Here is a 27,066-nt window from a genome sequence, read left to right as displayed (position 1 = left end):
ACTGTTGGCTTTCTGCAACAAGTGTGGGTGCTTTACTGGATGGAGCAAGGGGGAGGACCAGGTGCTCTGGCATGGGCAGGGTGTCTGTACTCCACACTCCAGGCTGCTAGCAACTCAGATCTGGAAAATCAAAGGCCGCACCAGGAAGTGGCCGCCCTGTGGTAAAGAGGTCAGCCATCTGCACGATGGCACCGGGCTACTTCTCCTCCCATGCTTCCTCCCCCACTTGCTGAAACTACTTGTCACATCACCTGCTTCAAAATCCACTGGATGCACTTCAGAAAGAGAATTTACTCAACCACACACATGGAAAGTTCAATCACACAGTTTAATGCAAAATACTTTTTTCATTTTGAAATAATTTTAGACTTCCAAAAATTGGCAAAAATAAGACAGAGTTCATATGCCCAGCTTCCCCAAATAACATTTTACATAATCACAGCACAAGAACCAAGGATCCTGGTAATCAGCTGCTGGCCACCGTCCTTCCTGGCCCAGGGCCCTCGTGGCAGCCAGTCTGTCTCCTTGGACCCCTCCTCAACACAGTTTTTGTCTCAGGACCCTGATACTTGTGAAGAGCACTGGCCTTCACTCCACAGAAAGTCTGTTTATTCTGGGGTCTGCTCACTAGGCTGAGATAAACTCCAGGAGGGCATCAGAGAGGGGACACTGGGCAGGTCACCAAGTGGTGAGCACAGTTGTCTCTACTGCTCCCTTGGGAATCCCTGAGTGCCCTAGGGGTGGCCCCCAGACAAGGCAAACACACTGGGCCCCGACTCCAGGACCCCATGGGTTCTCATCCACACCCCTTGCCACTGCAGTGTGACTGCTGTCTCCACCGCCGCTTCTGCACTGGGCTGGCCACTGCCAGGAGCTGTCTCTGTCCCGCAGACAAGTGCATTCCTGTAGTTACTCTCGCATCAGTGCAGACTTGAAAACATTTATTCTGGAGACTAGAGCCCAGTACAACACTCTGTTGCTCAAAGTGGCCCAGGTGTGGCTCCCTGGTGGGGACCGTGTTCTTTCAACAAGCCCCCATTTTATTTCCAGAAATTCCTTATTTTCTGACACAAAACGGTCCAAGCTCAGGTTGGATTTCCCCGTCCCTTCTGGAGCCTGGTTCCGGCTGTCAGGAGCGGTGCTCCAGCCCTACATGGCTCAAGGGTGTACCTGCTACAGGTGTCATGGCCTGAGGCCCCCCCGATGTGTGCGCGCGCCCTGATACACTCACACACCTAAATCCGTCTCTCTGTCCAGCCACCTTCTCTGTGACATGACCAGGACTCCCAAGACCCGGCTCTTCCCCACACTCCCCAGTTCTCCAGTCCTAGAATGCTCGCTTTCAGAGCCGATGAAAGCAAACTTTCTGGCCAGAGATTAGAACCTGTCTTCTCATCCCCAGCTCGTCGAACTTCTGCTTTCCACAGCTGCTGGGCACATTCTGTCCCACCCCTACCACGGCAGGAACCACATGTATGTCTGGCTGGGCTGCCACTGCAGCTGCATGTGGGGTCCCCCATAGCTGCATTATTTCTGAGCACATGGAACAGGATGCAGCTTACAGTCAGAGCTACACTGCATGCAGGAGACCATTCTCTTTAGCGGCTGGCATGTCCTTCCTCAATTTCATGTCTGCACAAACACACAGATACTTAATAGTTTCCCGTCTTCCTTACTAACGTTACAACAGATGCTTCTAGAGTCTGCCCCTCTCTCTCGTGTACATGCCGCCTATAGTGTGAGGTCAGCTATGTCACTTCAGAACCCACCCCTCAACCCCACTGAACCCCACGATATGGATGAGCCACAGTCTGCCAAGACTCGTACGCATGGGGATTTGGGTCACTCTAGTGTTTTGCAATGATAAATGATGCCATATCAATAACCTGGTGCACATGTAATTCTGTATGGTTAGCAAACACAAACTAGTTTCATGGCTCATCTTGGTTTGGTGATAAAAGCCAAGCCCTTTCATAAGCTGGGCAGTAACATGAAAAAGATCTGTAGCACAATTCCAGTGAAAGACAGAGACTATGTCCCAACAGTGACACACCGCAGAGGGGAGTAGGCACTGCTACTACTCACGGGTGAACGGTGCAGAGTGAACACTATGGAAATGGAAAAGCTGTGGAGTGGTTTCCTTCAGGGAGGGTCGAAGCCAAGAGGCATCCACCATGGAAGGACTGCACACACAGGGATCTAAAGGCAGAGAGTGGACACGGACACGCCTCTACCACCACAGCCAAGGAGGGGGCAGTGGTGACTTTTGGGAGCCCAGGCCTGAGTCGTGGCTGGCTGTCCCCACTAGGGTCATTGTCCGAGAGCCAGGGAAGGCAGTGCTGGGCCCCGACCCCCCCCCCACACACACACACGTGTGGCACTCTGTTCGTGGATCTGAACCTTGGCCACTATCAAACTACCCAGAAATCCTGGCTGGAGGTTTGGATACCTGTGAGGTTCAAACAACCTCAGGCAATTGTGGCGGCTGCCCAAACATCAGCGCTGTGGGCTGTGGCACCAGGTCTGTCGCTCTGAAACATGCTCAGAGGCCCTAGAAGCCTCTGCCAGATGATACGTTAGCATGGGTGTTCTTCCAAAGGGAGACACAGGAGATCACGTATGTAAGGCAAACTACATGTGTCCTGACACCTGTTCCTCAGTTACATTAGTCTGGTCATTGTGATTAAACTAGTTTTATAAATTCAGTCCACACAGGTCAGAAAATGACCTGTGGTTAAAAGGTACCTCGTGTTCGGGCATTACCAGAAAAACGTTACCAAGTCAAATACGTCAAAAGGCAGATGATCTCTCCTTTCCAAGTTCATATTCTGTATTTTGTTCAAAAATTGGAAATGAACCAGCACACAAGAGCACAAAAAGGAAACCAGTTTGCCAGGGAAAGGCTTGATTTCTGGCAATGTCTGCGTCTGTGGCAGAGGCCGGAGCTGACAGCACACAGCACGCCAGCACTGAGAAGCTACACACAGTACCACACGTGTCATGTACACCGCGTGTCCCTACACCAAGCAGCCGCGACTCTGCACTCCCACCTCCTGCCCACCATGGTCTCCTCAGGAACTCTGCCACACACCATGTAAAGATAAAACCTAACGCTACTGGGGGGAAATGAGATCTAAAAGCCAGTCAGTTTTCAAAATAACCTGGGAAACATCAAGTCAAGATGTGTCACATTAAAAAAAAAAAAAAAAAAGTCAAGATGTGTCTGTCAAGGAGGGCGTTCTGGAATCCTCTCCGTCACAGCACCTAACTGTAAACTGTTGACATGCTCCATTCTGGACCACCTGGCAGCAGGAGGTCTTCTCTCCATCAAGAGTTGGTTTCTGCCTTTGGTTTTCCATCGGTCAAATCTCCAAATCCCAGTTTTTCCAGTGGTTCTTGGGCCATCAGCTGCCTATAAGAAGTGAAGAAAACGAAGAGCACGGTCTGCACAACGCCTGTGCGTTCACTCCCATCCCGTCCAACCACAGGTCTGGGGGCTGCCCAGAGCCAGGACACTGCCGGACCTGGCCCCAAGGCCCCTGAGGGGCTCCTTGCGCCCTTTTCCTCTGACACCTGCACCTCTGGACCCACGAGGGATAACCACTGGTGGACGGTGCACAAAGCCCCCCAGCTGCAGGGTGCAGCTCTGAAGGGAGAAGGCAGACCACAGAGATGCTCCCCAAGGTGCCAGTATGGAGCAGACGTGTGAGGCGTGCAAGGGCTCCAACCCCACATGGCTTCTAGGTCCCAGTGAAGACTCAAGAAGACAAGTGCACAAAGGACAGACCGTATCTGGTACAAATGACCCTGAACAATGCAAGAGTTAGGGGCACTGACCACCCATGCAGCTGAACCCCTTAACTCCTGGCCCCACAAAAGCATAAAGACCAATAGCATACCACTGACCAGAAGCCTTAGCTATGACATAAGTGAACCCTAATAAAAGGTAAGCCAGAGAAACAAAATGTTATAAAGAAAATCACAAGGAAGAAACATATTTATGATACTGTATGTACTGCATTTACGAAAAAAGTCTGCATGTAAGTACGCCCGTGCAGTTCACATGCATGCTGTTCAAGGGTCACTGCATTCCTTAGCTTTACTTGCAACTCAGAAACACTTGGGACACTTGGTGTGTGGGCCCCATGTCATCTCACTCTTGCCCCAGGCCCTGCACAGGCCCACAAAGATGGGGATGCCCCACACAGAGCGCCTGCTGAGCTCCAAAGTCTCCCCTATCTGGCTTCCCACTGCCTACAATTCTGGGGAAAGAGAGGGTGGAGTTTCATTCTGTTTTGTTTTGGGGCAGGGGTGGGTTGATCCTAACTCTCAGAGGTCATCTGTCTGTCCTCCTTGCCGGTGGGAGCACAGCATCCCCACAGGAACCACCAGGCTCAGCTGGCACATGGGTCACCCATGACACTGGCCATCATCACTTAACACACAGTGTCCAGGCTCCCACCACTGAGCCTCCATACCTTTCCCTGGCCAGCCCCGCTGCCCAGCACAGGCAGCCAAGTTCAGCCAGCATGCTGGGAACCGTGGGACATCGCAAGTCACCTGGTCAGACAAGCCACTTTCTGCAGGTTCTGGGGGGCCTAGTGCAAGTGGGCCACACTTCGGCAGAAAGACGAAACCTTGCAGGGAGATGATCTTTTTTTTTTTTTTTTTTTTTAAGATCTTATTTATTTATTCATGAGAGACCCAGAGAGAGAGGCAGAGACACAGGCAGAGGGAGAAGCAGGCTCCATGCAAGGAGCCCGATGTGGGCCTCGATCCTGGGACCCCAGAATCACGCCGTGGGCTGAAGGCAGGTGTTAAACCACTGAGCCACCCAGGGATCCCCAGGGAGATGATCTCAATCTGAACTTCATAAGGGCTCCCTAGGCCGTCCCCGTTAAAAGAACAAAATATGACTGTTTAGACAATGGGAGCGAGGGGATGTGCCCTCAATGGCTCCAGCAGTGGAGGCGGGAGTGGGGAAGTTGCCTGCACTGGGGGACTCTGTCCCTTTACCTGCGTGGGTGCTTGGCAATTTCCATCACGAAAAGCTAGAATCCACTTAAAAAGTCCACGTGTAGGCCAGGCTGACTGCGTTATCTGACTGTGTCCCTAGAAGAGGTGGACAAGCTAGACAAGCCCTGAGGAGGGGCCTCGCTGCTGTCTGGGCGCTGTGACCCCTGCAATACCCGCCTAGCATCCCAGGTGAGCTAAGTGGCCCCGTGGGCCTTTCTCTCTGCATCGTAGGAATGGGGTTTGGAGCAGAAGGCTCAGGCATCTCCACAAGCGCCAGGCACTTCCTGCATGCACTGTGTCCAAAGCAGCAGGGTACAGAGCTGAAGCAGGCGTGCTGCCCTCCAACAGCTACTCCACACAATACAGCAGGACCGAGGCCAGCAAACGCTAAGACCTGACAGACACCCACAGTCACCTGAGCTCCCTCTCCCATCTAGAGAACCAGGAAGTTCCAGGGGAAAGGGACATGGAGCCGGGAAGTGGAGAGCCAAGGCCACAAGATGCTGGGTTTACTCTGTGGGCACCAGTGAATGCCTGCGGCTGGGGCACCAGTGGAAGAGCAGCAGGAAGTCCCATATGCCTGGGCACGTGTCCTGGTAAAGAAGGCTCCATGCCAGCTCACGTGGGGTGCAGGCCCATTCGCCACCCCACCGCCACCAAGCTGTGCTGCCCCTGCCCCACCCCCCTGACCCAGCATAGCCATACCCAGAGAGCTGGTGGAGGTCACCAAACCTAGAACTGCAAACCTTGTCAGTACAATTTAATCTAGAAGCAGATTAAATTCTATAGCAATGGGATACAAGTGCTACTCCTTAAACCAAGTGAGGAAACAATGATACTTTTTCACACATCTTGGCAAAAGAAGACATCTGGCCAACAGTTCTTAGAACTGACCTCTCTCAGACCTCACTGTGGTCTGCAGACGACACCCTCATTGCTGGAGCCTGGGACTGTCACCCTCCACAGTAGAGGGGAAATCGGGTTAGAGCTGGAACTACAGCTGCAAACTGGCCAATTCTGAGAGTGACATTACCAGGACACAACATCATCACAGGAATCCTTAAAATCAGGGACAGATGGGAAGAAAGGAAGGTTCAAATAAATACACCATCGCCGGCTTAGAGAAGGTGGGGGGCATGAGTCCAGGAGCATGGACACCTCTAGAAGCTGGAAACGGCAGGAAGTAATTCTGCCCTGGAGCCTCCATAAGGAATGGAGCCTGTCCATGCCCCGAATGCAGCCCCATGGGAGCCATGTCAGACTTCCCACTACAGACCGTGACGTGGGCTGGCGTGCTCCTCCAAACACACTGGCCCGAAAGGAAGGACCTTCATGATTAGTGGAACAAATGAGGAATGAGGAAGAAAAAGCTAGAAGCCAAATAACACATAATTCAAGATATCCTTTCTACAAATCTGTAAATCTTCATAAAATCCAGCTCCTTGGCAAAGTCATAAAAAACAACAAATACAACATTTAGCAAGTTCTAAAGCCAAAGGGATGATTTCAATGCCTCCCATTAGCATAAGGAAAGAGACCAAAGAAAACATCCCATTTCCAGTCCAATTTTTTAGGGACTGAGACACTGAGATCACTGGAATCTTCACGGAAAGCAAAATCACTCTCAACTGTTCCCTACAGTGCCATTCTTTTACTTATTTATTTATTTTTAAAGATTTTATTTACTTATTCACAAGAGACACAGAGAAAGAGGCAGAAACTTGGAGAAGCAGGCTCCCTATGGGCAGGACTCAATCCCAGGACCCCAGGTTCACAACCTGAGCCAAAGGTAGACAATCAACCAGTGAGCCTCCCAGGTGCCCCTACAGTGTCGTCCTTTTAGAGGCATTAAGTGCATGACTTAGGGCAATAGAATTTTTCAACAGTGTGTTCTTCAAGGGTATGAGAACAATAATGACCGGCACCTGCTGGTCTCCCCCTGAACCCAAGACTTGCCAAGAACCATCTGTTGTGTTTTTCTATAGCCCAGCCGGGAGGCCCATCCTTCACAGGAACCTGCACTCTGGAATGTGGCTGCACCATCCCCACTGCCCACCCTACCTCATGGGAATCAAAGTGAGATGATTAGAGGCTTGAGAATACAGATCGTGCCTGTATTTGCTATTAACAAGATAATCCCAAATTTAACAGCTCTTCCTGTGAGAAAATGTGGTTCACAGCTACTACAGCACACATACTTCCATGTTGGGCTACAATGGCCAGAGGCCCTGAGGCAATTTTAAAAACCTGCTGTGGTCCAGGGGTGCCTGAGTGGCTCAATCCATTAAGCATCTACCTTTGGATCGGATCATGATCCTGCAGTCCTGGGATGGAGCCCCACAATGGGGTCCCTGCTCAGCGAGGAATCTGCTTCTCCCTACCCCTCTGCCCCCGCTGCTGGTGCGCTCTCTCACATGCGCTCTCTCTAAAAAATAAAATCTCAAAAAACAAAGCTTGCATGGTCCAGTTTTTTACAAGATGCATACAGAAGCATGAACTGGTAAGTCATATATATGATTTCAGCACAAAAGAGAAAAGAAATCTGTAAGAAGCAGGAGAAGCAAATGTGCAAAATCCTGATATTGAATCCAGGTGGTTGCAGATTTTCATTTAAAAACATCCAAGGTGGGCAGCCCAGGTGGCTCAGCAGTTTAGTGCGGCCTTCTGCTCAGGGCCTGATCCTGAAGACCCGGGATCCAGTCCCGCGTCGGGCTCCCGGCATGGGGAGCCTGCTTCTCCCTCTGCCTGTGTCTCTGCTTCTCTCTCTCTGTGTCTTTCATGAATAAATAAGTAAAATCTTTAAAAATAAATAAAAATAAAAATAAATAAAAAATAAAACCATCCAAGGGCAGCCCCAGTGGTGCAGTTTAGTGCTGCCTGCAGCCCAGGGTGTGATCCTAGAGACCCGGGATTGAGTCCCACATCGGGTTCCCTGCGTGGAGCCCGCTTCTCCCTCTGCCTCTGTCTCTCTCTCTGTGTCGCTCATGGATAAATAAAATAAAATCTTAAAAAAAAAATCATCCGGGATCCCTGGGTGGCGCAGCGGTTTGGCGCCTGCCTTTGGCCTAGGGCACGATCCTGGAGACCCAGGATCGATTCCCACGTCGGGCTCCCGGTGTATGGAGCCTGCTTCTCTCTGCCTGTGTCTCTGCCTCTCTTTCTCTCTCTGTGACTATCATAAATAAATAAAAATTAAAAAAAAATAAAAAATAAAAAAAAATCATCCAAAAAGGGACACCTGGATGGCTCAGTGGTTAAGCATCTGCCTTTGGCTCAGGGCATGATCCCAGAGTTCTGGGATTGAGTCCTGCATTAGGCTCCCTGCATGGAGAATGCTTCTCCCTCTGCCTCTGCCTCTCTCTCTCTCTCTGGGTCTCCCATGAATAAATAAATAAAATCTTAAAAACAAAACAAAACAAAACAAAAAAACAACAAAAAAAAAGTCTACAGCCAAAATCACTGACCAAGTCAGAAACACACACATACCCCCTATTTATCTTAATGCCACCTGACCAGCCAGTGAAGCCACTTGAAATAACAGAGCCCACAGAGTGGTCAGTTGCATCCCCTCTGTCTACCCCCAACCTCAGCAGGCCTCAGGAGAGGCTGGCCTCCAGAAGCTGTGCTCAGCAGGGCAAGGCCACACAGACAGCAGGCAGCTCACTCCCAGGGTCAAATGGGGAGAAAAGACAGGGCCCTTCTGCTGGTCCTCCACCAGGCAAGCCAGGAGCCTCTCTGGGGACTCAGAGAGCCCGACTCCGGAGCAACTCCCAGCAGGAGCAGTGGCCTGTGGTGTGCTGGGTACCATGGCTGGCACGGGGATGACTGACCTGAGGTGCAGAGGGGCGAGGGACCTGCTCACACCGTCACACACTGACAGAGACCAACTTCAAACTGTCTCCAATGTGCGCAGCACTGAAAAGAAATTCACTTGGTTCCCATGTTTAAAAGACGTGTTAACTTAAACACATGGGCCCCAGTAATGTGCTACTTAATAGTGAGAGCTGGACTTGGGGTGGCCCGCTTCCAATCTAAGCCCCTAGGAGCCTGAACAACTCAGAAGACAGAGTGAGGGCCTTCGTGAGGGGCCCATTCCTAGGGCCCCCTGAGTCTGCAGACAGCCCTCCATACACCTGTAGGGCTGAGAAACACAGAAGATGGTGTCTGGAGGGAAATGTCTGAGTTTGTCATGGGAAAGTAGACACAGGGCTCCAACAGGACTGGTTTATGTCAACCCAAATCCTCAGACAAAGCCGTCTGAAGCCTGGATTCCTTACCAAGCTAATGAAAGGATCAAACAGCAGAAATACAGGTTCTACCCCCACCACATAACAACACATGACCTGCTTCTCCCATCAGAGACTAGAATGGCTTTTTAGTAAAGTCTCAACGAATCCTAAGTTGCAAACATTTGTTTTATTTAAAAGTGAGTTCTGGTAAATTCCATTCAAGACAGAACAAATCCTTCGTCTTTCATCATTTCTGAAATGGCCTATTGTCTCCCCTGTCACATTTCAAGCGCGGCCGAACCTACCCCACCGGGAACAAAACATGTTTATGGTCTGAGAACGTCAAAGAGAGAAACCATGTACCCACAACCTTCAATCTTTTGGCTCAGTCAGCATTTTCATGATGTACGATCCTGAAACCTTAATGACAGGTCAGCAGCTCCCCAATTTGGAAAGTAAATACCCCGAGGAATGCAGTCGCTGAGGGAGGGCCCCCCTCCACTCCCCCGATTGCCACACAACTTCTGGTACACTAAACCTGGCAGGCCTCCACTGCAGTTGTGAAAGACACAGGACTCAACGAGCCAGGCTGCAACGACCCCTGGGAGCGGGGGCACGGAAGGTTCCAGAAGTCACATGTGTCAGCATGCACTTGCCTCTCCATCCTGCATTCTAAATAGGCCTTTGATTCCTTTCTGCACAAAGCATTTTCAAATTTGCTGTCACGGAGACACTTCATAAACTTCTCCTTGAAGCTTTTGCATTCACCTAGAAGGAGAATGGAGACAGCGTTTTCTCCTGGCGCGGACACCGGGCGGGGGTGGGGCGGGGAGGGTTGGGATGGCCGCCCCGGTCAGCTCTCGGCCCCCCGCCCCCGCCCCAGCTCGCCGGGCAGCAGGCGGGGGAAAGCCGCGCCCACCGCGTGCAGGTCGGGCCAGCACCCGCCACAGCGGGCTGGGGACGTTTCGTAGGAAAACGTGCGTCAAGACAACGCGCGCGGCCCGTCAGTCCGCTCCCGGGGTCTCGGCTTCCACCGGCTCCCCCCAGACCCGCCCCCGCTACCGGTCTGCAGGGCCCGGTCCCGCTCCCGCCCGCGCGGGGTGACGTCCGCGTCCGCCCGCCGCGCCGGGCCTCAGTTTCCCCCCTGCACCGCCGGCGGACGCCACGGTCCACCCGGCCGCACGGCGCCCCAGGACACGCAGCACCCGAGGCCCCGCGCGGGAGCCCGCCCGCCGCTCACCGAAGTGATCCAGCGGGAAGCTGCCCTTGTCCGGGGGCCGGGGCTGGAAAGTCTTGGACCCAAAGTTCATAGCCGTCGACATGTTGGCACGCCCCCCCGGGGTGCGGAGCGCGGCGTGCGAAGGGCGGCGGGCCGAGCGCCGAGCGGGAGCCGCGAGAGCGCCGAGCACGTCGAGCGGCTAGCGGCCCCGGGCGACAGGCCCCGCCCCCGCCGCAGGCCCCGCCCCCGCCGCAGGCCCCGCCCCCGCCGGGCTGTGAAAGGCTCCCATCCGGGCTGTTCTCCAATTTTTTAAAAATTTATTTATATCTTAAAAATATTTTTACTTATTTATGAGAAACAGAGACAGAGAGAGCACGGCACAGACACAGGCAGAGGGAGAAGCAGGATCCATGCAAGGAGCCGACGTGGGACTTGATCCTGGGACTCCAGGATCACACCCTGGACCAAAGGCAAGTGCTCAACCGCTGAGCCACCCAGGCTTCCCCAATATTTTTTTTTTAAGATTTTGTTTATTTATTCGTGAGAGACAGAGAGAGACAGAGAGGCAGAGACACAGAGGGAGAAGCAGGCTCTATGCAGGGAGCCTGATGTGGGACTCAATCCTGGGTCTCCAGGATCATGCCCTGGGCTGTCCGCTGTTCTCCAATTTGACCCTCACAATAGCCCAGTGGCAGAGACCCGTTGTTCTTTCCTTATAATACGGAAACAAGTCTAGAGAGGCCCAGCAGACGCACAGCTTCGGTCCACAAGAAGCCCAAGAGCAAGTGCACTCACATCCCCAGGCACCTGGGAGACTTACCTGATAAGGAGGGAGTGAGGGCCACACACTGAGTGGCTCCAGCAGCAGAAGCGTCCTTGCCATCAGCTCTCAGTCCAAGGTCTGAGACAGAGGGGTGGCGGGTCTGGCTCCCCCCAAGGTTCTGGGGAGACCCTGTCACAGTCTGTGCCCAAACTATGGATGGTCACCGGCAGTCCTGGGGCTCCTGGGTGGGTGCATGCACCCTGCCTCTGCTGTCACCCTCCTGTGGGGTCTCCCCTGTGTGTCTGTGTCTAGATGTCCCCTCACAAGGACACCAGCCAGATGGGCGGGGCCACTATAAGGACTTCATCCTAATTACATCTGCAATGGCCTTATTTCCTTTTTTTTTTTTTTTTAAATTTATTTATTGGGGCAGCCCAGGTGGCTCAGCAGTTTAGCGCCACCTGCAGCCCAGGGCATGATCCTGGAGACCCAGGATCGAGTTCCACGTTGGGCTCCCTGCATGGAGCCTGCTTCCCTCTGCCTGTGTCTCTGCCTCTGTGTGTGTGTGTGTGTGTGTGTGTCTCATGAGTAAATAAACAAAATTTATTTTATTTTTTAAATATTTAACTTATTTATTCATGAGAGACACACAGAGAGAGAGGCAGAGACACAGGCAGAGGGAGAAGCAGGCTCCATGCAGGCACCCCAATGCGGGACTCCATCGGAGGACCCTGGAATCACGCCCTGAGCCGAAGGCAGACTTTCAACCACTAGGCTACCCAGGTGTCCCTGCCATAGCCTTATTTCCAAACAAAGTCACCTCCTAGGTATCGAGGGTTAGGTCGCCAACATCTGAATTCACTTGGGGCAGGGGACGCAGCTCAGCCTAGGATGAAATGAAAGTGCATCAACAATGGTTCCAGCTCCAGCAATCACTTATGATTACTACCACAACAACAGTGAAAGGGCTAAGTGGAGACCCCAGTTCTCCCAAGAACAGCTGCCCACAGCCCTGCACCCTGGGCAACTACTCCTCTTCTCCAAACCCGGCCTCTGGATTTCATGTGGAGGGAGGAAGTGTGCACCTGTGTTCTGTGATTCTGCCAGAGTTCCGGCCTGCACCCATGCCTCCATCCCATGCGTGTGCCCACCATGTCCCAGGCCCTAAGCGGATTGGGTCCTCAGCCACAGAGCTCACCCGCTTCCCCCTCCCCCAGACCCTGATGTGATCCAATGAGCCCGTTCCAGCACCTGAAGGCCTTGCAGAGAAGTACCAGGCCAACGAGTCCTCGCAGCCCCCACCTCAGGGCGCCCCCTACTCAAGGCCTAACTTGGATGCCCCCTTGCCAGGTCCCCAGCACGCCTGCACCTCCTCAGTAGGCACCACTGGATGTCTGTGCCTGAGGTTGCATTCGGCTGCATTCAGCTCCGTGCTGGCGCTGAATGCCAGTGGGGTCCGTTGGGGGTCCACAGGGAAAGCCCACTCCAATTGTTGAGGCCTTGATCAGAATCAGCCCAGTGTTCTGGGCCCGCTAGAAACTACAAAAGGAAAACTGCAGCTTGATGTGGTCACATAAACGACTATTGCAAGCGCTAGAACTAGGGGCCACTCACTGGGTTATTCGTTAATATGTTTCCAGGGCAGTGAACAAAAGACGCTTTTATTACCCAGCAAATAGCACTTTTCCACTTGACTAGATCACGCCAGTTAGCAGTAAAAAGGACAGCCCTGCCCCCCCGGTGGCCTGGGCCTCTCCCTCCAACAGCCTAGAGGGACCAATGAAGCACTGGAGGCCCAGCGACCTAGAGGTGACAGCCAGCTTTTAATTGACATGTCTATACCTGGCAAATGATTATTGCTTTGTATGAGATGTTTGGATTTTTATCTGCAGCACATGGATACAAAAAGTGGGGGAGTAACTGATGTTTCTGGAACCCCGCTCCATGCGAGGCTGTTTGGCACGGGGCCCCTGGAACAGTGCCTGGTACACAGAGGACGTTGTTAGTTGTATTGAAGGATGAACCTGGTTCAGGAGGTGTTCTTACCTTCATCTCACACGGAAAGGACTTTCTTGCCCCAGGTTATGCAGCCAGCTTGTGAGCTATCTAGCACCGTGTAACAAACGTTCCCAACTCACTGGTGTAAAACATCCATTGTTGGCTTTGCTCAAGAATTTGCAGTGTGGGCTGGCCTTGGTGGAAATGACCTGCCTGACATCAGCTGGGGTCACTCGACCTCGGTGGGTCTCAGCCTGAGGCCACCTCCACCATGGTCATGAGCCCCCAGCCAGAGGCAAGGGCCGGGAGCCTGCTCTCAATGGAGAGGAGGGCAAAATCACAGCATGAGAATAGCTCCTGGATCCAACTTTGCCTGAAACTAGATGTCATAGGTCTTTTCACTTTAATAAATTCTGCTGCAAAAGTATACTTTTCAAAAGGATGAAAACATAGTTCTCAGAACAATATAAACTGTGCATATGTCAGTTTCATTTAACACATGGATGAAGGAATTTGGCCAGATGGCAAGGCTGGTTCTAGGAAGGGCGCCCCAACCCTGATATATCCACATCTGGTCAGAGGAAAAGAGAGGATGCCAGAATCAGATTGCTCAGCTGAACCTGGAACAGGTTAATGTCTTACAGGGCAATAAACCATAATCTTTGGGATTATCTTTTCTGCCAGACAGAAGTGATTTGCATTTTTACAGGAAAAACAATCACTTGCAGCTTTTTAGTTTCCTACAAATGAACGTCTGGCTTGAGGGCACCTGGGCCTGGTCAATAGTGAATGTAAGTCACATACACGGCCCTGCCTGGGAGGGTCGGATGGTGCTCAGTCAGGCTGGCTGGACCAGGACTTCAGGGGTACGATGAAGGGACACAGTGTCACCCATTTGCCTTATTTCTGCGTATTGGGGAGTTACCCTGAACACTGCTTATTTGAGCCTGGGGCTGCAAACACCACACACGGGGGGCGGAGGAGGGGGCAAACCACCAGCAACTTATTCTCCCCGGCTCTGGACGCCAGAAGGCTGAACTTGAGGTGGGCAGGGCTGTGCTCCCTGCACAGCTCTCGGGGAGGGTCCTTCCCGCCTCTTGCAGCTCCTGCTTGCCCCGCATCCCCTGCTTATGGCCACAGCCTACATCTCGGCCTCCGGGGTCACCTGGCTTCTGTCTGTGTCTATGTCCTCTACTCTTCTGTCTCTGCTAAGGACACCCAACATTGGAGTTAGGGCCACTCTAGTCCGGGATGACCTCATCTAAGCTTGGTTATGTCTACAAAGATTCTCTTTCCAAACAAGAGCCCATTCTGATGTTCTAGGGAGACATGGATTGTGGCAGGAGGCCATTCCACCCAGTACACCACTCCAGCCAGATTGGGTTTTTTCCCCCTACAAAGAGTCCCCGCTGCACAGAATCATGGCAGACGCCATGAACCTTGGAGGAAGGTTCCCATAGGTGGCGGAGCCAGGAGGTATGTGCAGAGCCCTGAAGCTCAGAAGTGCTGAGCTTGAAAGTTGTTCTTTATGCTGAGAAAATTGGCAAGCTGGCCTGGGCTGGAGGCGTGGACACATCCCAGCAGCCCCCCACCCAGCACTGGCACCAGATGGGGGCAGTACCCGGAGCAGCTGTAGAGGGGCCGGTGAGCGAGGGCCCCTCCCAGCAGCCTCCACAGGGGCAGTCATGGGGAGAGCCAGGCCACGCGGGGGTCAGTGGGCACAACGCCCTGCCGGCGTGGGGCGAAAATCAGCTGAGTCTAATGCGGAGCAGCCCCCTGGCTTGGGGATTCTGGTTCTAGGAACTGATTTTTTTTTTCTAGGAACTGATTTGACAGCACCCTTTGCAACATGTGCACACAGGTATTTTGAGCAGGATGTTTTTGGCCACGAGACAGAACAATGCAGAGGAGACAAGGAAGCCGTATGGTGTCTGATGCGGCCACGCTGTCACCGCAAAAATAAAAAGCAAGTGAACAGAGGGAAGGAGACAAGGGCGGGAGGAGACTCCGGGGTGGACAGGGGTGTTCACTCCCTCAAACTTGGCGAAGGTTTCATGGCTGCATGCACATATAAACTCGCTTGAACACGAGCTGTTTGCTGCACATGAATAAAATTAGAACCAGCACAAACAGGCACACACAGCACCAGGTGCAGCACAGGTGCCAGCGTATCTGTCGAAGGACGTATGAGTGAGCGGCATGGCGAGGAGAAGGCTCACTTCACTGGAGGTCGCTGGTGGGCTACGGACCCCCCGCTGATGTGTGTCCATCATCTGCTTAATGGATAAATATCCACAGGAACACCTCCACATGAGATACAGCCTATTGGACTGTGGTGGGTTGACTGGTTGCCCCTGCAGAAGACATGCCCAGCGATCTCTGTGCGAGCGGTGAGGATCCCGGGGTGAAATCACCATGGGCTATGGCGGGCCAGGTGGGAGAGGCAGGCCAGGTCCTTCCAGAGAGCCCTCAAGCAGCCAACTGGCCCATGAGCCCCCGTGCAGACTTCTGGTCCCAACTGCCAGACTGTATTACTGGGAGTTCTAAATGCCCAGCTGTGGTTCTTGGTTTCACTGCAGCCCCAGGGGTCACACAGGTGTGAGCTATGGGGCCACTGGGGCCCTCAGCAGGATGTGTCCCCAGTGTTGGTGGGCACTCCCTAGAAGTTGCTGAGGATGGGCCTCGGATGAGCAGCTGGAGGACAGGTGGCCTGGGAGGTCGTGGGGAAGGGTTTCCCAAGGCCTGGCCAGCAGCGGGTCCATGGCATTTGGGCATCTGAGTCCCATGACCTTGGGGACACAGCAGAAGTGGTCACACTCTCGGGGAAGAGGGACCCTGAGCCCTCAGGGAACGCGGGATGACTCTGAGGGAAGATGGGACAGTTGCTCCCCACCTCTGTCCTCCACAGACCCTTCTACAACCTTGCCCTTCCCCTTGGACCTGGGGCAGCCTCGGGACCCCCCCACCCCAAGGTGACAAAGCTGTGCAACTCCAAAGCCAGGTCACAAGTTGTGGCCTCTGACTCTCGAGCCCTCATTCACAAAACTTGAAAACACAAGTTCATCAACATCATGCCTGAGGTCAGAGTCTGACACGGCTCTCCCCACAACCCTGGAGCAGCCCAGCCAGCCCCTAGAAGTCCCCACAGGGCCCCAGCTCTGGCTCACCTCCACCGCTTCCTACCCTCCCGGGCCCCACAGACAACCTAGGACAGTCTCCCTATCTTAGGATAAGCTGACAGCAAATTCGGTTCACCTTCTACCTTAATGCCCTTTGTGTGGAACCTGGTGTTTTCACACGTTCCAGGGATGAGGATATGGACGTTCTCGCACTCATTACTCTGCCAACCTTCCCTGGTTCCTGGGCCCTGGCCTGTGCCACCCTGGGAGTCCTGCACCATGACCCCCATCGCCCCGTGGCCCGTGCTACCATGTGAATCCTATACTGAGAACCCTGTAGCCCTACTGCCCATGCTGCTATGGATATGACATGTGGTTCAGGCGGAACAGTAGAAACAGAACACAGGTGCAGGGGTGCGGGGACCAGGGCAGGGATCAGCGTGGGGGGTACGGGAATCTGGGGGGATGGATGGGACTGCCCCACATCTTGATCATGGGGGTGGCCACATGACCATAGGAGTTAGTAAAAACTTATAGAACCGTACCCTGAAAAGGCTGGACTTCACTGGGCATAAATTCTACCTCCATTTATAGGAAAGGACTCCTGCCAGGTAGGCTTCCTGAGGCTCCAGCCAGAGGCCTGTCCCCAGACAGTGGCAGGGGCACTCTGCTGGGTCCCCTCCCAGCTGCGTCTTTCTGAGGCCTGGATGTGAAAGAATTGACGCTCACACTCACGGTTGCCAGAAAGATTCACAGCCAAGCCCCTACTTCTACCCTCAGGGCCCAGATTTGACTCCAACCCTGCTGGCCGGGCTCTAAGAAGCTCCCAGTACCTGGCTGGCCTCACCTGAGCCTGGCCCACGGGGCGGGCTCACCCCGTGCACAGGGGCCTGTGCTGCGTCCCCCAGTCACACACTGCTGGCTCTGTCCATGCTAGATCCTAGGAAACACCAGTAGGGTCAGGGGGCCTATGGGACAGGGTTGGGAGTCTGACTCGATGTGTCTGGTTCCCAAGTCTGCACCCCTCACCACCACACCCCTGCCCCGCTGGGTGGGATACCGGCAAAGCACCGTGGTGGGTGCTATGGGGGCCCTGCCCTGATGCCCCTCACCCCCAGCACACCCAGAGGTGGGGGGGGCGCTGCGAGCGCCTCAAACCTGGCCCCCTTCCTCTTCTGAGAAATAGGGGTGACCCCGCTAGGCTGTCAGCAGGCGCTAAAGGGTCTTGCAGGTAAAATGCCAAGAACTGGCTAAGCCGGGTGGTTTGGTAAAGTCCCCCCTCCGTTCCCCCCTCCCCCGCAGCCTACACAGCCACACCCTGCAGGGGACAGTGCCTGCTCCTAGGTGGCTGCCAAGAAGTGTGGGCTTCACACCCAGTGTGGCTCATAGGTGCCCAGGCCTCACCCACCCAAAGGAGGAGGCCATGGAGGACAGGCCCCCACCTCCGACCCTGACTTCTTGCCTTCACCCCCTCCCACAGCTCTCCACCCAGCGCCTTGCTTGCTCCTGCTTCCAGGACCTGGAATACCCTTCCCCCTGGTGACTCACATGCTCAGCTGCAATGCCCGAGGTGTTCCAGTGGCAAAGCCACTGCCACGTGGGTCTCTGCTGCAGAGGGGGTCTCTGCTGGGGGGCCCTTTCTGGATTCCTGACCACCAATTTCTGTGGCCCTAGCTACTGGTGGAGCCTAGCACACACAGGTGCTCAATAAATGCTTGCTGGGTCAATTACGTGGACTGTCCTAGGCATCCAGGACCTGCAGCCTATGCACCTAGTAGCGGCCTTGGACCTGGCACTCAGTCCAAATGATCGGGACACAGCTGTGAGAGAGCTGTCCTTCTTCACCGCAGCCTGTGGCTGTGCAACGGGACAGTCTGCCCACAGACAGTAAGCACCCCGATACAGGAGGTGTGCAAATGGAGGCTGGAAGGGGTGCTGCTTCGGTGCTGGGGTTCGTGCAGGGGCATGGACGGCATCCCCAGGGGACGGCCCCACCGCGAGGGGCCCAGTGCGGGGACAGGGTTCCAGCTGCCTCATGTCAGTGCAGGTGGCGCAGAGCAGGCCCAGCCACTTCTGATGCCAGCAGCCCTCCCGCTGCTCACGGCTCCTTTCCACAGTGGCGCCTCCTCCCCTCCCAGCCGGGGCACCGGGGTTGAGAGGACCAGAGTTCAGTACAGATAGACAAGGGGTGGGGGGCTCATAAACCCAGCCAGCCCCTGGCCCCACCCAGCCCAGGCCAGTGCCTCCCGCTCCAGGTGACAGTGCCCTCAAAGCCACCAGGGAGCAGGTTGTCACTCAGAGACTCTACAGAGGACACTCTGGCAGCCTTTGAAGGCCCTGGGATTTGGGGCATTTGCTCTGCGGACCCTCACGGACCATCCATCACCAGCGTCTCCATGGACATCTTACTCCATGGGCCCTGCTGAGGGAGACTCGGGGCTCCCCTCAGAGCTAGAGTGTCTCAAAGCCCCACGAGCCCCAGTTCTGATGGGGAGACGGAGGCAGAAGGCAGAGCCCTGCCAGGAGGGGAGGACTGGCCACCACGGTGTGCTCTCTCTGGCAGGCAAGGGATGAAAATGCCCCAAGCGTGAGGCCTAGATGCCAGCCCCCTGGACGGCCCCTGGCCCCCTGGCTCCGTGCCACAGACGCGACCCCACATTCCACACACGCCTGTCACTTTAAGCTGCCTGGCTGTCCCCTGCAAACTGCTCGGTCCACATTCTCGGGTTGGGGGGGTGAGGCACTGGCACGCCCTCCCAGCGGCCTATAAGGCACAGGGTGGGGAGCTGGGGCCTCGCCGCCTGCCGTCCTCATGGCCCTGCTGCTCCTGGGGATCCTGCTGCTCCTGGGGCTCTGGGGGCTGCTCCAAACCTGCACCCGCACCCCCTCCTCAGCCTCTCGCTGGCCCCCTGGGCCCCGCCCACTGCCGCTCATAGGAAACCTGCACTTACTGCGTGTGTCACAGCAGGACCAGTCACTGATGGAGGTAGGTCAGGGCAGGTTGGGCTCCTGCCACCTGGACACCCCAGACCCATCTCAGGGGAAGCTGAGCCTGTTTTCCAGGATCCCTATGGGTTAGGAATTTTGTGTCCCAGCCTGGCGCTGGCCTGGTAGGGGACACAGCAGGCCTACGTGCCCATCCTGCCTTGGGGAAGAGAAAGACATCCCGTCCTACAGGGAAGCAGATAGGCTATTTAAGGAACAGAGGGCCAGGAGTGTCAGGCCAGGAGGGCCTCCTGGAGGGGACAGCATTTGATGAACGCTTACAGGAGAGCCAGGACTGGTGGCAATGGAGGGGAAGAGGCAGGTGCTCCCAGGAGTAGTACCATGCAGCAGAGGTCCAGCGAGGGAAGGAAGCTAGACTGGCACACAACTGTGCTTACAGGGTAGGGGGCACCTGCTGGATGTGGCTGCTTGCAGCCTGGGCTTCCGGCTGGCCGGTCCTGGCCACATGCTGAAAGCAGGCCGCCCTGCCCTGCAGCCAGGAGATGGCAGGCCCACGGGTAAAGGAGGTGCAGGCCTGGCCCCCACAAGTACAGCCCAGCCAACCGTGCCCCAACCAGGCACGCCTCCCACGACCACTCCACCCTCCTTCACCAGAAGTGCTGCTGCTTCCAAAACCCTCCTCGAGGCTGCCTGGTGGCCCCCAGGCGCTGCATGTGGGTAGAGAGGAAGGGGCTGCAGCCTTGGCCTCTTAGGAGAGCTGCTGCAGGAAGCACCCTGGGTGCCAGCGTTCTCAGGCTGGGCCTGGTGTCATGCCCAGGGGCACTGTCCCGCATTCGGGGACTAGAGTGGGTGTGGATGGGAAGGGCAGGTCTGGCTCCACCCCTCAGTGTACGTGATGGACAGCAACTCACATCTTGCCTCCAGGTCTGTTTCCCCATGTGTGAAGGCACAGAAGGGGAACAGGCACACACAGGGGCCCCAGAGGCCAGCCCTTGCCGTGCAGTCTGGTTCTGCGCCTCCAGGCTGGGCAGGGGGGTTCGTGTGGGACAAGCTGGCCAGTCGAGGCCTGGGCACTCCCTGCTCCTGTCTGTCTGGGCTTCAATGCTGAAGGGGGACTGAGCGGGGACAGGGCCTCTGCTCCCTGTGCTGACCCCGGGCTTCTACTGCAAGCCACCCTGCAGACAGCCCCTTCTACTGCCTGCCTCGTCTTGGGGTCCCAAGGAGCCCTCTCTGCTGTTTCCCCTGAAAAGAAAGCCATGACCGTACTTCCAGCACCACTGGCAGCCCCCACCCCTACCCCTGGAATGGAGGGGGAGGGGGCTCAGCGGGAACAAACAGGACACTGCCCCCTGGACCTGGCCCCAGCCAAACACACCTCCTGCACCTTTGCTCACATGCTCACTGCTGGTCGGTTTCTACAGACCCTGCCTGGGCCATCCCTAACTCTGAGTCTCCCCAGGGCCTACCCTGCTCGGGCTGCACCTGGGGGGGGCCACAGGGAGCTTGGGGGTGGGGCCTCTGGCTGATTCCTTCCTGTCCCCACCAGCTCTCAGAACAGTATGGGCCGGTGTTCACTGTCCACTTGGGGCGCCAGAAGACGGTGGTGCTGGCTGGCTACGAGGCTGTGAGGGAGGCCCTGGTGGGCACGGGGCCAGAGCTGGCTGACCGGCCCCCCATCGCCATCTTCCAGCTCATCCAGGGAGGTGGGGGTAGGTGTGCGGCGCGGGGTGGGAGGGGGCAGAGGCTAGCTGAGCAAGGGAGTTCCTGGACCCTGGGAGAGGGAGGTCTGCCTCTCTGAGCAGCAGGAGAGTGTGCCCAGTGTGGGTCCTTGGGGAGGGACACAGTGTCCACATGGCAGGGGACCAAGACACAACAAGATGGACACGGCTTGACAAGGTCAGCTCCTGGGAGAATAGGCTCAGCACTAGGGTGAGGCCCAGGCCAGGCCCCTAACTTGCCCCCTGCCTGCATCACCCCGGGCTGCTCACGGGCAACTCCTCTGGCCTGCAGGCATCTTCTTCTCGTCAGGGGCACGCTGGAGGGCCGCTCGCCAGTTCACCATACGCACCCTCCATGGCCTGGGTGTGGGCAGGGGGCCCATGGCTGACAACGTCCTGCAGGAGCTGAGGTGCCTTATGGGGCAGCTGGACTGCTACAGAGGTGAGTAGGGGTAGGGAGACTCCTGGGGGGAGGGTGACCCTCACCCCCTAAGGCTTGTCTCCCGACTCCTCCAGGTCAGCCCTTCCCCCTGGCCCTGCTCGGCTGGGCACCCTCCAACATCACGTTCACACTGCTCTTTGGCCGGCGGTTCGACTACCAGGATCCTGTGTTTGTGTCCCTGCTGAGCCTGATCGATGAGGTCATGGTCCTCTTGGGGACCCCCAGCCTGCAGGTGAGAGGTGGCTGCTCCCAGCCTTGGGGTGGAGGTCAGGGAGCTGAACACAGGCTTGAGACTGGGGTGGGGGGTGGTCTCAACACTGCCCCTGCCATAGATAGGTGAGCTGCTACCTTGCAAAAGCAGCACCAGACTAAGAGCCAGGAGGCCCAAGGCCTGTCCTATTTCTGACAGCAGTTGGCCATGTGACCCCAGGCCAGTCCCCTGTGCCCTCTGGGCATGAGGGGGGTATAGGACAGGGGTCCCCATCTGCCCCCTCCCACACCTGCCCATCAGTAGCAGACGTACCTGCTCAGAGGTGGGGATGGGGACTGAGCATGTCTTCCCTCGATGTGTCCTGTCCTCCCAGACCTTAAACCCAGGGACCATCCACCCAAAACGAGTTCTTCACAGAAATGACATGAACTGGGCCTGCTGACATTCAGAATTCCCAGGGGCACATGCATTTCACTCTTTCCCAAAATGTGAGGTATTTGCTGTCATGACCATTTGTGTGATAACTCGCTAAGCGCATCCATCTGCTTGTGGTGTGTGCATTTACGGTGATGTCATAGCTCCCGGCCTCTCATGGACCCGTGGTCATGGGCAGGAGGCCAGGGCTGACCACAGAGTCTCTGGCCCTCATGCTTCGGTCCTAGGAGCCTCTGACGTCCTCTGGACGGGAGGATTTGGCCTCCTGGCCGAAGCAGGCAGCCCCAGGAGGCTGGAGGTTAGAGAGGTCGGAGTAGAAGTTCCCAAGCCTCTGTCCCTGTGCCAGCTCCTCACCACAGAGGCGTTCTGTGTCATCCGATCCAGGGAGCGCATTTGCGCTGGGGCACACCCCCGAGAGCCGCAGATATCTACATGATGGGCACGTGCTGACCCCTCAGACCACCTGGTCAAACGCTGCCATGACCCCCCTTTCACAGCAGGGTCAGCCGAGGCTCTGAGGTTTGCAAAGTCATTTTTAACAATTGGTAGTAGGGTTCAGTTATTCCCACACAGGCAACCCTCTCCCCCTCTCCATCCTACTGGCTCTGGTGGATGGAGGGCGGGCATGACCACAGCCGTCTGCAGGAGTGATATCACCCCATCAAGGTGTGTGGCCTGTCCAGCGGTGCCCCCCTTCCTGACCTGGGACAGAGGGTTTTGTGGGAGTCCCCTCTGGAGTCCACCCCCCCAACCCTCACCCCGCCCGCTGCTGTTCCCACCAGAAGGGTCAGGGGCCCCGCACACGAAGCTGGGCGCCCTCTTGTGGCCACGGGCAGGACCCACCCAGGCTGCCTGCCTGGAGTCTGGGGCTGCGTCTGGGGAGGGGACCTGGACAGGTGAACGTGCCTGCGGGGGTGGGGGTGGGGTGGGGTGTGGGTGTGGTTGGGGCCTCCACCCTAACCCCAGCTTCTGTCTCGCCCTCTGTCTTCAGCTGTTCAACATCTACCCCTGGCTCGGGGCCCTCTTCCAGCTGCACCGGCCAGTCTTGCGGAAGATAGAGGAGGTTCGAGCCATCCTGAGGACCCTCCTAAAGGCGCGGCGGCCCTCCATGCCCGGGGGAGGCCCCGTGCAGAGCTACATGGATGCCTTGATTCAGCAGGGCCAGGTATGGGCAAGATCCACCCTACCACCTAAGAGGCCTGGGGGCATCTGGGGGCCTAGAGTTGGGGTGGGGTTCATGCTGGTCCTACTCCAACCCCTCCACCTCCCAGCTGGGGGGTCCCTCTGAGCCTCAGTCTCCCCATCTGTGAAATGGGCATTTGCAGTGCCTGCCTCAACAGGTGGCTGCAAGGATGTGGTGAGCCCAGAACATAGTAGGTGCTCAGTGGACTTGGCTGTGCCTTCCCAGCAAGTCTGTTTTCCATCCTTTCTTTGAGCTCAGAGCTGGATAGGGGGCTCCATGGGGCCTAACCTCTAGCTAAGTCCCATCAAACTCACCTCTGCAGGGGAAAGACCCCCAAGGCCTGTTTGCCGAGGCCAACATGGTGGCCTGCACCCTGGACATGGTCATGGCTGGCACAGAAACCACATCGGCTACACTGCAGTGGGCTGCCCTCCTGATGGGCAAACACCCAAGTGTGCAATGTGAGCTCCAGCCTCCCTTCCCAGCGCACAGCCACCTGCTTGGTGGGTGGGGGTCTGGCAGGGCCTAGAGGCTCAAGGCTCCCAGAGACACTGGCGCCTACCCTCTCACTTGCAGGCCGGGTGCAGGAGGAGCTGGACCGTGTGCTGGGGCCCGGGCGGGCCCCCCAGCTGGAGGACCAGCGGTCACTGCCCTACACCAATGCTGTGCTGCATGAGGTCCAGAGGTTCATTACCCTCCTGCCCCACGTGCCTCGGTGTATGGCGGCTGACACTCAGTTGGGCGGCTACCTGCTCCCCAAGGTGGGCACCCCCCTCCTGGACCCTGACAGGGGGCAGGGCCCTCCATCCCTCCTTCCCTCTGCTCTGGGCCAGGGTGGGCCCCGCTGGGAGTCCCCTGGGGGGACCCTCTCTCTCCGTGCACACCCCCAGGGGAGGGGGTGCCAGGCCCACCTGCTGCACTGCCCACAGGGCACGCCTGTGATCCCCCTGCTGAGCTCTGTGCTCCTGGACAAGACACAGTGGGAGACCCCCCGCCAGTTCAATCCCGGCCACTTCCTGGATGCTGAGGGGCGCTTTGTGAAGCGGGCAGCCTTCCTGCCTTTCTCTGCAGGTATCCACTGCCCTCACAGGTGGGGGCAGCATGGGGCCCCTCACCCCCACATAGCCTGGTCACCAGAGACCTCGGAAGCTCAGGCTCAAGCCTGCTGGGCCTCCCACTGTCCGTAGCCTCAGAGCTGGCCTGCATCCCGGTTATTGCAGACCTTGCTCTCAGATAGCCCCCACTCTGAGCCCTCTCTCATCCCCCCAGAGACTCCCCTCTCCCTCTACTCTAGGAAACTGGCCAGCTCCCTGGCACAGCCTGCAAAGAGCAGACCTGGAGACCCCAGCCTGTGCCTTGGTTTCCTTTGCAGGCCGCCGCGTCTGTGTAGGGGAGAGCCTGGCCAGGTCAGAGCTGTTCCTGCTCTTTGCTGGTCTCCTCCACAGGTATCGCCTGCTGCCCCCACCGGGCCTCAGCCCCGATGCCCTGGACACCACACCCGCCCCGGCTTTCACCATGCGACCTCCAGCCCAGGCCCTCTGTGCGGTGCCCAGGCCTGGGGGCTATGACCAAGGAGACTGGGGGAGGGTCTGAGTCACTCCCCCAGATCCCGGCTTGAGGTGCTCTGTGGATGGACAGACAGACAGCCCCTCATGGGGCCCCCAAAGCCCTTCCTTGGCCTGATCCTGTTCTTTAGGGGCTCAGTCTCCTTTCAGTTCCCCATACCTGGAGTCGTCTATACTCCTCCTCCGGTCTCCCCAGGGCAGCTGAGCTCCCTCCCTGCCCTCTGCCCTCAGACCCCCCACCCGTACCTTAGGTGCCCCTCACACTCCAGCAGTGAAGCACCCCCTCCCAACCCACCCCCATGCATGCCTTCCTGGGCTCCCTGCTGCCTCTTCTCCCCACTCCCCCTCCATGCTACCCTCACAGTTCCCCACAGGGCCAGTGGGGAACAGGTGCCCCCCAGGCACAGATGTCTACCTGCAGTTGGGGGTGCAAGGTGACATCCACTCAGAGTCCAGCCTGAGACCTGCGTTCCCAGCAGGTTCAGTCTGTGCTGTGCCAGGCCCTGGATGGCTGGGGCTCCTGCAGATTCCATCCTGTTCTTGGGACTCCTCGGGGCCCGTGAAACCAGGACCCTGAGCCCTGGACATGGGCCAGTTGAGGGACAGCTGCCACCCAGAGGATCGGGGACCCTGAAGGGGTAACAGCAGAACTTGAGCAGGAAGGATGAGCAGGAGTTTGCAGGGATGATGCCGGAAGCCCCCTCACAATTGACCCTGTCGCAAATGGGTGCACAGACCCCAAAGCCCAGCTTCCATTCTCTACACTCAAAATGTACCAAGGCCCCTAGGAGATGTTCTTGGGCAAGGCGCTGTGGCTGACAGGGCCCAGAGATGCCAGGTCAGGGGTGCACAGCAAGGGCTCTCTATGGACCTCCATGGGACACCCCCACACCGACCCACTTCCTGTTTATCTGAAATTCAAAGCTATCTAGTCTTGTACTTTGGTGGCCTGGGAGCCTGGCAGGGTGGAGTGGGCACTATGGTGGCTCTAGGCCACCCTGGCCACCCTTCCCTGTCCCAGGCTCTGGGTGGGGGGTGCAGGGGGCTGGCAGGAAATGTGAGGCAGCCTCTTGACCAGCTGCCATACTCCAGAGCCTTTTCTCTGGTCCCTTCCGATCCTCTTTTTTTTTCCCATGACAGAAGCCTTTGCTTTTTAAATTCAAAACCTTATCTGCGTCAGAGGCAGAGCATACAGGAGGGCAAGCTGGCAGAGGGGTGGAGGGGTGGGTTGAGGATGGGACAGGGAGTTAGCTATGCTGGTCCATTCTGCCTGAGTAGCTAGCCTGACAGCACCACCTTCTCTGGGGAATGCACTGGGCGTAACCCCTCCCAGGGAGGACAGGACAGGGGGCGTGCAGATGGGGTCAGAGGGCCTCCCTGGGGGCGGGTGGACACGTCACAGTGAACACTGGGCTCTTCAGTCACGTGAAGTGTTGGCAACATTGTGGGGAGGCTCCCACGGAGTATAAACCAGGCATCGGGACAAGTCCCGGTGCAGCTGCAGAAAGGGGTCCCTGAGGCCCACAGTCCCAGTGTACACAGAGGGTGCCCCCTAGGGGAGAAACGACGGGATCAGGGCATGACCCTACCTGGGAGCCATGTCCAGGGGTGAAAATGAAGCCGCCCAGGACTGTTGCGATCAACATATAAACCTCAAACCACGGATGCTTCCAGATGTGCCGTGTCTGTGCAGGACCCCTGTGGAGGAAGAGAAGGGGTGTTCTGGGGGAGGGGTGATGGACTGTGCCAGTATGGGTTTGTTTCTAGGAAAAGCTGGTGGCAGATTAGGAGTATGCACTCTGTCCTTCTATTCCTTCTGTCTGAAATACCTGACACCCACAGAGAGTCCGGGAGCCTGCCCTGAGGGCCGGGCCACTTTACTCTGCAGTTGCATGGTGCAAGGACCACGGATCTGACCTAAGTTCATCTCAGTGAACAAATCGACAGCATTCTTCAGAGGACGCAGAATATTCCAGAATGGCTGTGGAAACCCTTTCAAGAAGCTGTGGGTTGAAGAGACTTGGCTGCTGGGGACGGGGTTGATGGGAGAACATGGAAAGCCAGAACAGGGGAAATGTGAGCATTCCAAGCGAAAAGCTGCTGTTACGAAAGTCTCCTATCTTTATGGCAAACACCGTGTTGCCTGGACCTTGGTTCCAGAAGCCACTCCTCGCATAGGAGTGGGGTCTGCTGCACCTCCCGCGTTGGTGGGCTTCAGGCAG

The 27,066-nt window shown here is 56.5% G+C and overlaps 3 protein-coding genes across 3 annotated transcripts in view; 1 reads left to right on the top strand and 2 right to left on the bottom strand.

The window, feature by feature from the left end:
* Positions 1-309: 309 nt before the first annotated feature.
* Positions 310-10,642, bottom strand: LOC112640163 (cytochrome c oxidase assembly protein COX19). Its single transcript, XM_049111224.1, has 3 exons — positions 10,486-10,642; positions 9,898-10,013; positions 310-3,408 (listed from the first exon to the last, which is right to left on the bottom strand). Exons 1-3 carry the CDS (start codon positions 10,565-10,567, stop codon positions 3,328-3,330), a joined length of 279 nt encoding a protein of 92 aa, XP_048967181.1. The 5' UTR covers positions 10,568-10,642; the 3' UTR covers positions 310-3,327.
* Positions 10,643-11,576: 934 nt separating this feature from the next.
* Positions 11,577-27,066, bottom strand: part of C6H7orf50 (chromosome 6 C7orf50 homolog) — a 148,254-nt gene continuing 132,764 nt past the window's right edge. The window contains exons 7-8 of the mRNA XM_049111225.1: positions 25,260-26,542; positions 11,577-12,113 (exon numbers count right to left, since the gene is read on the bottom strand). Of these exons, the coding sequence (XP_048967182.1) occupies positions 26,498-26,542 (45 nt within the window). The 3' untranslated portion in view covers positions 11,577-12,113; positions 25,260-26,497. The remainder of the gene's footprint in view (positions 12,114-25,259; positions 26,543-27,066) is intronic.
* Positions 19,132-26,955, top strand: LOC112640170 (cytochrome P450 2W1). Its single transcript, XM_025416011.3, has 9 exons — positions 19,132-19,330; positions 20,837-20,999; positions 21,301-21,450; positions 21,525-21,682; positions 23,088-23,261; positions 23,602-23,740; positions 23,856-24,040; positions 24,209-24,350; positions 24,652-26,955. Exons 1-9 carry the CDS (start codon positions 19,157-19,159, stop codon positions 24,870-24,872), a joined length of 1,506 nt encoding a protein of 501 aa, XP_025271796.3. The 5' UTR covers positions 19,132-19,156; the 3' UTR covers positions 24,873-26,955.

The sequence above is a fragment of the Canis lupus genome, chromosome 6, assembly GCF_003254725.2.
Source record: "Canis lupus dingo isolate Sandy chromosome 6, ASM325472v2, whole genome shotgun sequence".
In the NCBI taxonomy this organism is placed as follows: domain Eukaryota; kingdom Metazoa; phylum Chordata; class Mammalia; order Carnivora; family Canidae; genus Canis; species Canis lupus.
Note: the sequence above shows the minus strand (reverse complement) of the source record. Positions and strands in the feature narration are given on the sequence as shown.